This window comes from Giraffa tippelskirchi, chromosome 3 (genome assembly GCF_054371585.1).
Source record: "Giraffa tippelskirchi isolate mGirTip1 chromosome 3, T2T-mGirTip1v1.2.pri, whole genome shotgun sequence".
Lineage (NCBI taxonomy): Eukaryota > Metazoa > Chordata > Mammalia > Artiodactyla > Giraffidae > Giraffa > Giraffa tippelskirchi.
In genome coordinates, this window is record NC_137277.1 from 36729492 (window position 1) to 36740215 (window position 10724).

Genomic DNA, 10724 nt, shown 5'->3' on the forward strand with positions numbered 1-10724 from the left:
CCCTTAACTTCTGATTCCTGTGTTTGAACATTTTATTGGCACATACACCGCTTGCCAGCCCTTAATATGGAACTCAGCACCTCTTTAGCACCCCACAAAGGATCCCCTCACACAAACATACCCATGAGTAATACTGGCTTTACTGAAGATTTTGGTGTGTTAAGAAGTGGAGAAGGAGGTTCATATCCTGTTAGACATTTTGTTCTCAGAGTTCCCTTCTTGGACCAACTGCCACTGAAAAATTTTCTCTTTGTCCTTCCCTCTCAGGTTTATCACTTCAGCTCCTTTTTTCTTGCCAGATAATGAGTCTCCCCCCACTCCCACCTCCAGCTCCAGCTCCATTACCTTCTTAAACCCACTGCTTAGCAAATAGAAAAAAAAAAAAACCCTTCAGTTAAATATACTATTGGAACATTAGATGCAATTTTGTGACCAATTTTTGTTGTGCTTGATCCTAATGTTAAGGGAGGAAGTTCTATCTCATTCTAAGAAGAATCTGCCAACATATATTAGTGTTTTCCCAAGAGAAGTTCTGGCGAATGAAATTATTTCCACCTTCTTACATACACACTTCCTGTAACCTCATTTCCTGCCTTTACCACCTCTCACCCAGCTAGCTCAGAAAGACTCCTCTCTTTTCCTTGTTTGCCCCCTCCCCCTCAATTTACTTGGGAGCCAAAATCTGACCATAATGTAATTACGACTGGTAGTCATAATCTAGAGCAAGTAGAATTCTGTCAAGGAAAGAAAAGACTAAGTTTTCTTAATGTTAGACCCATTAAAAATACCAGGCTTCACAATCTCAAAGACCTACTAAAATACCCAGAAATACCCTTCAGGATTTTTGCAGCTATGTCCGTGTGTATTTTCACCCTTCCCTAATTAAACAGTTTTACTGGTATTCTAACACTTTGTGTAAATAAAGTATTTCTTTACAATTCTATTGATTTGATGCCTTTCTAATGTATATTCCAACATACATTGTTTCATTATGGTCTTAATATGACTTTGGGGCTTTCCTGGTGGCCCAGTGGTTAAGACTCCTTGCTTGTACTGCAGGGGGCACAGTTTCCATCCCTGGTTGAGGAACTAAGATCCCACCTGCCTAGCAGGGCAGAAAAAAAAAAAAAAGTTTTGCCAGTTTCTTGCCATCCTATAGTTCACTAAGTTCACCTTAGTACTATACAACCTATAAATTTCACCAACATGTGCTGTGGTACCTTCCAGTTTTGCAATGCTGTTCACTGTCCTTTGCTTGGTGAGATCCTCAGTCTTTCATAACAGGGCAAATGTTACCTACTTTCTTTATCTAGATATATATAGTTTTTCACGATTAACAACTTAATGTAAGATATTCCGGATTGGAATTCCGTGGTGGTCCAGTGGTTAGGACTCTATGCTTTCACTGCCTGAGGGCACGGTTCAATACCTGGTAGAGGAACTAAGATCCCACAAGCTTAGCGGGCAAAAAAATAAAAACAACCCCTCCCCCATCATCTGAATGGTTCTTTTTATTTTTAAATGTTACTGAGATTTCTGGGCTGGTGTTTATTATTGTTTTGTTTTAACATGTTCTTTTAAGTGACTCCTGGTCTAAGGCACCTTCCTCAGGTTGTTGGGTCTAGGATCTTTGAAACTCCAGAAAATTCTGCCTAGAAAAATGTGCATGCAAATTCAGGGAATTCATGGACCATCTGAAACTCATCTTTGAACCCCTGTAGTCCCTTACACGTTTTGAAATCAAACGTTTACTTATAACACAAATTACCAAGTAATCCGCAATAACCTCTCCCTCATCACATTTCCCTCCGCTTTGGAGATGAAGCTATGCCAAGACTGTGCCCTTGGGTGAACCCCTGAAAATGGACGGGAGTTGGAGCCTCAGTAAAATCCAGCGGGAAGTGGGGTGCGATTCTGGTGATAACCTGAGGGCGGAGCTTCAATAACGTGGGTCCTTGCACATTCATCAACCTCAGGCTGAGCGCCTACGACACGTCTGGGGCTGCGTGCCACGAGGCTGGTGGAGACCTGAACTCTGCAGCAGCGGTCAGCGCCGTGGAGTGGAAGTAGGAGAGAAGGCTTCGGTTCTCCCATGGAGCAGGAAGCCCGCCTCCTCCCTGAGAGCTGGGGAGCGGCGGCCGACGAGGCCAGCCAGGACACGAGCTCACCCTTCCCCAGCCCCTGGCCGACCCTGCCACTTCCCTGTCTCCAGCTCTGGGCTTCTCACGGGGACTCGGACGCGACTCGCATCTTTCCTGCTGTGCCGCCGACGAGAACGCTGATGTTCTACTTATTTGTACCACGCTTTGCAGGCAGTGTTTTCATCGGTGGACCCAACTTTGCCGGCACCTCCAAACCTTTAAGAAGTCACCGAAGGCGCTCGGCCGCCACTGCCTCCGGGACCAAGAGGAAGGAGCCGCGTCGAGTCAGGGCGCGAGCCCTGCAGCTGGGGCCGCGCTCGGAAGCCGAGCAACCCTCCTTCGTGCGCCACCTGGCGGGCAGGGCGGGAGGCACGCCGCGCTGATTGGCCGAAGCCCGAGCTGCCTTTTTGCTGGTGACCAGTGGGGCGAGAGGTCTGAGGGCCCGGAGTGAGCGTGGGCCGCTGCCCTACGCTGACCCCCAAGTCAAGTCCAGGGGCGCCCACCACCCGGGACCTGGGCCGGTGTCGTTCTCAGGTCGTTCGTGAGGATGTTTCGCATTTCAAGGTGGGATTTCTTAACGCTGTTCCCAGGCGTTCACTTGCCATCCCCTAGGTGCCTTCCGACTTACAACCAGGCCTATTAAGATAATTATCTAATAACTACCTACCAAAATTTAGCTTAGTGGCAGTGGGGAAGGACAGACTCAAGGTACAGAAGGCAGGTTTGGCTTCAGAAAGAAGAAAGCATTGTCCTCTGGGGCTGCTGGAGGGACTAAGAAGACAGATGTGGAGGGGATGAGGGCAGGGGGCCTGCAAAGTTGATCATTTGACGCCTTTTGCTAAGAAGTGTGGTTATACATTGGAGTGAGCGAAGGTCTGGGTCAGCTTCCAAAGATTTCCTAAAAAGTCATCAAGAAAGGAGACAAACTCTTCTTTAACCTTGATCTGCTGGGTACATCGGCATTCTCTGAGCTGGGCTGTGGTGGGAACGAGCTGAAACCTTGGTCACAGGAGGACTGTAATCCACACTCCACTCCCTTGACTCCCAAGTGGGAGTCATTCTCTGCTTCCCCAATCCTACTCTGCCATTTCTGGGACCAGGACACCCCTTCCCCAGTCAACCTGCAGCACCAGGTTGCAGAAGTGGGGAGATGTTCCATGGGGTGGAGCACTGCTCATTGTCTTTCTAAATTGCTTCTCTCCTTCCCCTTGGGTTTTAATTGGTCAAACTGTCACCCAGCTGGAGGTGTTTTCCAGTGGTAGGTGGATGTGGCAGTGTAACTGAATCTTCACCAAGATTCAGTTGGGGCACCTTCTGTGACACCTGGTGAAAAGGAAACTGCCTGTCCTTGAGACTGTTACTTCACTTTTCCTAGAAGCTGGAATGTGGATGCAGTAATGATCCAGCATCAACCATGCAGGCAAACCCATCCTAGTCTAGGGGATGAAGGAGCAAAGTGGGTCCTTGAAGTATCTGGTGAAACTAAACTCAGTTGTCCCTTAGACCAGGGCTTGGCAAACTTTTCCTGTAAAGGCACCAGAAGTAAACATTTCAGGCTTTGTGAGCCACACTTCTTTTTTTTTCCCCCCTGCTTTTTACATTTAAAAATATAAAAGTGATTCTTAGCTTGTGGGCTATAAAAAAAACTGGTCACAAGCTGGATTTAGCCTGTGGGCTGTTTGCTGACCGCCAGCTCGTGTCTGGACATTTATGTGAGAGAGAAATAAAAACTTGTATATGAGAGTCAGGAAGGCCTTTGCCACTAAAGGGCACTTGAGGGGCAAAGCAAAGAGGAAGGGGCTTCTGGTCCTGGTAGTTTTCCCTTCTTGTCCCTACCATGTGGCACCCGTCCTCTGGTGAGTTTGCAGGTACCTCAACCAGTGGCTTCCTGCCCTGGCCTGTATCACCTTGATGAACTTTACCAGCCAGTGTCATGTTCATCAATACTTAACAACTTTTTTTTTTTTTAAGCCCTGACTTCCACAGTGAACTCCCACCATCACCAATTTCAATGCAGGCTGGTGAAAAGGTGTGAACTGGCTGTTGCACGCCTCTACAGACCAGCTCTCATGCACCACTAGAGCAGCCACACCAGTCCAGAGTCCTGGGCTATTTGTGTGTGGCTCTCCCTAGAGGTAATAGCTGTTCCACAGGCTGCTGGTCCTATATTCTTAAGATCTCTTTATCTCCTTTAATAAATCATTCCCCTTGACTAGTTAATACTTCTTTATATTAAACTTTCCCTGCTCAAATAACAAGTGTGGTTTCTGTCTCATGCTTGGACAGTTGTAGATGGGACCCTGGCCCAACAGGCAGATTACTGTGGGGCTGAGGAAGGACCAGGATCAAAGACCCATTCATAATACTAATATAGGATGGCCATTACCTGCACAGTGGCTCTGTGCCAGACCCAGAACTCTAATGAAGTTGGCATGTTGGCTGTTACTTGAAGCCAAAGGTATGCTAGTTGATACAGTCATCTCAAACAGAGGGTGTGAAGTGATGACCTGCAGGTAGTAGGACTAGATACAGTTTTTCCTAAATCAAGACACAGGAAAAATCTCAAGGCGCTTATAACTTTTATGGAATCTAATCCTAAAACTGATTAGACAAAAGTACAACTCTGCTTGGAGACTTTCTCACCCTCAGTCCACAGGGAAGGCTCTTCTCTGGCATGATCTCTTTGGTATCTGATAAGCTTGGAACTCCATCTGTAGGCTTTCCCACATTCTTTACAGATGAAAGGTTTCTCTCCACTGTGGATTCTCAGACGCTGACTTAGATAGGAGCTTTGGCTGAAGGCTTTCCCACACTCATTACACTTGTAGGGCTTCTCCCTGGAATGAATCCTCTGATGCTGAACAAGATGAGCACTCCACCTGAAGGACTTCCCACAGGCAGAGCACTTGTAGGCTTTCTCTCCTGTATGAATTCTCTGATGCTGAATGAGGTTTGAACTCTGGTTGAACATTTTCCCACAGTCACTGTACTTACAGGTTTTCTCTCCAGAATGAATTCTCTGGTGGATTATAAGGTGTGAGTTATAAATGAAGGCTTTATCACATTCACTGCATTTATGGTCTTTCTTCCCTGTGGGAGTTGTCTTATGGGTTACAACCATCTGTCTGAAGCTTATCCCCTGAGTGGGGGACTCCCTTAGTCTCTCCCTTTTAAGATTTCTCTGCTGCTACTCTAAAGGCCCTCACCTTCAGAGGCAGCTTCAAAGGTAGCGGTGCTGGTGGTGAGTTTTTCTGAGCACCTGTGATTCTACTTCAGTAATGGGTGGTTGTGGCAATGATCCTTTGTCCTTGGTCTCTGCATCATCTTCTGCAATGTTTGATGGAAACTGCAGATATACCTGTTCTGAGTGTACAGAGAAATGATACTTGGATTAGGATTTCTGGCATGAAAATAAAAGCTTAAAAAATATTCAGTATACACACAACAGAATAGAAGGACAGTCACTTAAATATGAGGTCATCTCTTGGTGATGGGACTGTATACAGGAAGCTTCTGTTTTTCTCGTCCCTCCTCCTTATCTGTTCTTTTCTAATTTTTTTTTTTAATTTATGGAACACTGCAAAAATGTTATTTGAAAAATAAAACAAATTTCAAGGCAGGATCTTCTTTTTAGGATTTATTTACTCTTTAAAAATATGAGAAAAAGTTAATATTTTCAAGAAACTGAGGAGTGGTTAACTGATGTTGTATAAAGGAAAAATGAGAATCGCAGGGTGATGGAAAAGCATGTTCCTAAAGGCACAAAGACCCTGCCCCTCTGACTTTGTGACCTTCACCTCTTCCCAGTCAACCCTTGCTTCTCCAGTCTGTAGTCACAGAAAAGGGTCCCCAACCGGCTGGCTCTTTACTGAAGGGATGACTACCTGCTTGGTGCTCTTGGCCTTTCCCTTTGACCTGCTCTTTAAAAAAAGAAGGAACGAATGCTTTGCCTTTTCATCTTTAAAAAGTCTGTAACACTTTGTGGTTTTAATTGTCTGTAATGCTTTCTATAATCTAAAAAGGACAAACAGCAATGGTTATAAGGTAATGCCAAACTTTAAAAATACATCTTTTTTCCAGGTTAAATGCTTGTGGTTAAGGAAATTTGAAACATGCTTACCAGGAAAAAAAAAATCAAACAATAGTTAGCTCTGAAGAGAGACTTATGAAACAGAGGTAAAGGAGACAAGGAAAACTCTGCAAGAAAGGGAAGGAAGTGCTGGGAAGTAAAAACATACTTTTGGAATAGACACTAAGATTAATCTCCATTTTTTGTTTTTCCTGTTTTGTTGCTAATAAGAATTTGAATTTTCAGATGCTTATGTCTTGTGGTGGTGGAGTTATGGTGTAAAACCAAGCATTAAATAGAATCTTCTTGATTAGCAACATATTCATGTCACGTTTCTGATAGTTTATGAGGCTATACAGTGCTCAGCAAGGACAGTGTATGGTCCTGAGGCTCTCAGTCTAGGGTCAGCCATAGACAGAGAGGAGAGGATCTTTATGGTGATGGATGAAAGCTGGGGAGGAAGTTCTTGTGGTAAATCTGAAGGGCAGAAGTGTAGACAAAAGGGAGTTTCAGATGGGGCTTTTAGATAGGGAGTAGGTGGTAGAGAAAGGTGATGACAGGCTGTGTCTCACATGGAATGCCTTACAGATTACAAAGTGTGTTTTGGGAGCCATGAAAAAGTTCAAAGAGAAAAGATTTCCAGGCTGCCCTGTAGCTCGGGGCAGTGAAAATGATGAGGCCAAAAGTGAATGAAGTATTTTCTGGTCCTGCTTCAGGGCTCTCGGAGCTTCCCCAGTGGCTCAACAGTAAAGAATCCACCTGCAGTGCGGGAGACACGGGAGATGCAGGTTTGATTCTTGGGTTGGGAAGACCTCTAGAAAAGGAGATGGCAATCCACTCCAGTATTCTTGTTTGGAAAATCCCATGGTCAGAGGAGCCTGGTGGGCTGCAGTCCATAGGGTCACAAAGAGTCAGACACAACTGAGCATGCACGCACTTAGGGCTCTCTAAACCAAGAAATGCTGGTGAGGTTTTATAGCCAGATACACTAGAAATTTAATCCTTAGAGCTACCACATAAGGTAGGTTATCATTATTCCTAATTTTGTGGGTGATGACATCTCTCACCTAAGTGATAAGAACAGTAAGGCCAGGATGATGACAGCTTCTGAGCTCCTGCTCTGTGCCCTTTATACTCCCTCCTCCTTCCCTCCCTCCCCACAGAATCCTGCTACTCAACACTCTCCGGGAAGGGCCAGGGCTCCATAGGCTGCAGCTGGAAGCTTGGTTTCTCCCGGGCTGTTCCCAGAGCTGCCTTCTCCCATCACTCTTCCCATGCAGGTCCACACACAAGGCCTGGGACCTGGGGGTGATCAGGTACCACTTGGTTTCTGTGGGACCAAAGCTTTCAAGGAGACTTTAGAGAGCCTCCTCACAGCACAGGGGCAGGAAGAGGAGCTAGAATCTCATTCAGGGATTGAAGGTAGAAAAGACAGAAACACACATTCACTGTTCTTCTTTGGCCCCAAACAGTTTTGAACTTGGCAACTCCCCCTACTACTGTCCTTCTGTCAGGCTGAAGGTCATTGATCATACAACAGATCGTATGTTCCCCTTTCCACCTGGGGTCCTAAATCCTCCAGCACAGTCACAGCCTTCTCTCCACTCTTAGGGTGATGTCCCCACACCCAGGGTTGGAGCTCCTTGGGCAGGATGGTCAGGAATTGTTCCAGCACCAGTAACTCTAGGATATGCTCCTTGGTGTGCCTCTCGGACCTCAGCCTCTCACAGCAGAGGACCCTTAGTTGGCTCAGGGCCTCCAGGGGACGAGGAGTCTCTTGGTAGCAGAGCTGCCTGAAGCGCTGGCGGAAGATCTCTTGACTGGGAGAGTGGTTCCCATGTCGTCTGCTCTCACACTCCCAAGTCTGTTCCTCTTCCTTTGGCTCCATCATCATAACCTTTTCCTGATCCTGTGTATCTTGAAGGGCCAGAGTTTTAGCTGCTGTTAGTGATACAGCCATCCTAGCTTGGATTGGCTCTGGAGAAGACCCATACCAACCAGAGTCTTTCAGGGGCATGCTGTAATATAAGCAGAACTTTTTTGTTTTTCATTCATTAAATACACACTCAGCATCTACCAAGAGCCAAACCCTATACTATATCCTTTAATCTTTACTTCTCCATCCCTCCTCAAATTCCTATTCTAGTGTCATTGCCTTTGAGAAAGTCTGGTAGACAGATTACATAAAGTGTTTTCTACACTACATATTACAGCTTGATAAAGGCTATAGCAGGAGAAAACAGCACGGGGGTTGGGGAAAGGGGAGTGTTTTGGAATCTCACGGGAAGAAACAAGTTTGAAGCAAAAGCCAAGTTTCCAGAGCTCGGAGCTGAGCAACTTTCAGAGCAAGGTGACTTGCCTGTTTTCAATTATTGACTCTCAGAGGTGTTGGAGTGGAGCCTCCTGCCAGATGGCTCCTTCACTCTTCCTAAAATTTCAGTAGTGGCCACAACAAAAGAACAGTTTAAATTTTCTCTAAGACAATCTTATTCAAATGCCCAGGATCTGTAGCAGGGTCCTGTTAAGGGGCAGCTATTGGGCAAGACTTGGTCTCGGGTAAGGTGTCCAGCGTCAGGAAAATCTAAAGGGAAGGAGGTGGTGGAGAAGGCAATGGCAGCCCACTCCAGTACTCTTGCCTGGAAAACCCCATGGATGGAGGAGCCTGGTAGGCTACAGTCTATGGGGTCTCAAAGAGTCGGACACGACTGAGCGGCTTCCCTTTCACTTTTCCCTTTCATGCACTGGAGAAGGAAGTGGCAACCCACTCCAGTGTTCTTGCCTGGAGAATCCCAGGGATGGCAGAGCCTGGTGGGCTGCTGTCTATGGGGTTGCACAGAGTCAGACACGACTGAAGAGACGCAGCAGCAGCAGCATAGGAACTGTGTGGATTGGCTGCATGAGGGTAAAATGATGTCAGACCAGGGCCTTTGTCATCAGTGGATGTAAAGATCTTAGACAGAAGATTGTGGGGTATTTGGGGTATTCACATGGTGCCAACATATCACCCCACACATGATCTACCCATTACCAAAGGAAAACTACCTTTCCAGTGGAGAGGTCTGTCTCAATCACTAACCAAGTGATTAAACTTAGCATCACTCCGAGCCCACTTAGCAGGTTTTGAGTCTCAAAATGGAGGATGAGATCATAGTTATCACCTTAGCTCTTCCCTGCAGACTGAGATTCAGTGCTAATCATGGTCCCTAATAAACAACAATTGATAAGTAAAAATAAATAAATAAATAAATAAAGGGAAGGAGGTGGAACGCACCCAGAGGCCATTAAAGGCACACAAACAGGGGCCACTGGCTACGGACGAGGGAGGCGCAGAAGATGAGCGCGGAAGCCTGTGTCTCAGGGTGATGCCCCGGTGGCCAGTTCCCAGTTGAATTCCTGCGCACGGCACTGAGTACGGGGCCCGCCGGATCGCCTGACCAGTTACAATTTCCCATCCTTCACTTTAAGCCCTGGAATCTCCAGAGAAGAGGGGCACCGGGCCAGCCCCCGCCCTCCACGAACCGTGGGGACCTGGACCCCTTTCCGTGCAAAGGCGCGCAATCTGTCCTCGGCTCCTCAAAGGGCTGCCCGCGGGGTGTGCTTACTGCAGAAACCGCCGCTGCCTTCCTGGACCGGCTACAGCAGAGCGGGCCAGTGGGCGACACCCTGAGGGCCGCCGCTAAACTTCACTTTAGAGGATCCGGAGCTTACACCTAGCTACTTTTGCGCAGCTCGCACTTCCAGCTGACCAGGGAGGGCAGGTGTGCGCCTGCGCACCCAAAGCCTCCCTTGTCGTGGAGGGCTCTGGGAATTGCAGTCCTGGAGCAGGTGGGGCAGGTGTGGGCCGAACTTTTTACCTAAAGGCTGGCGTGCCTTGCTTCTCTGTTCAGTTGTGCATCCAGGGTCCTGCCCAAGCTGATAGAAGTGGCCGGGAAGTTCTACCCAGTGCGTGGCCTCTTTGCAGCCTTCCCTCCTCTACTTTCTGTTTTCCACTTACATCTTCCCAGACCTGATAAGAGGGTCACAGCCGGAGAAAGAAGTTACACTTAAGGAGAAAGTGTTGTTGTTGTTCAGTTGCTAAGTCCTGTCCGACTTTTTGCGATCCCATGGACTGCAGCAGGCCAGGCATCCCTGTCCTTCATTTGCTCAAACTCATGTCCACTAATGAGTCGATGATGCCATCCACTTATCTCATCCTCTATCACCCTCTTCTCCTTTTGCCTTCAATCTTTCCCAGCATCAGGGTCTTTTCCAATGAGTTGGCTCTTCGCATCAGGTGGCCAAAGTATTGGAGCTTCAGCTTCAGCATCAGTCCTTCAATGAATATTCAGGGTTGATTCCCTTTAGGATTGACTGGTTTGATCTCCTTGCTGTCCAAGGGACTCTCAAGAGCCTTCTCCAACACCACAGTTCAAAAGCATCAGTTCTTCGGCACTCAGCCTTCTTTGTGGTCCAACTCTCACATCCTTACATGACCACTGGAAAAACCATAGCTTTGACTATACAGACCTTTGTTG

The 10724-nt window shown here is 47.0% G+C and overlaps 1 protein-coding gene across 1 annotated transcript; it reads right to left on the reverse strand.

Annotated features, from left to right (window-relative positions):
* Window positions 1-4703: 4703 nt before the first annotated feature.
* Window positions 4704-8195, reverse strand: ZNF232 (zinc finger protein 232). The gene is given in 6 exon segments (XM_081579055.1): window positions 4704-5343; window positions 5346-5397; window positions 5399-5468; window positions 5500-5504; window positions 7385-7512; window positions 7838-8195. Coding segments are annotated over 6 exon segments (1185 nt in total). The 5' UTR covers window positions 8171-8195; the 3' UTR covers window positions 4704-4746.
* Window positions 8196-10724: the final 2529 nt, after the last annotated feature.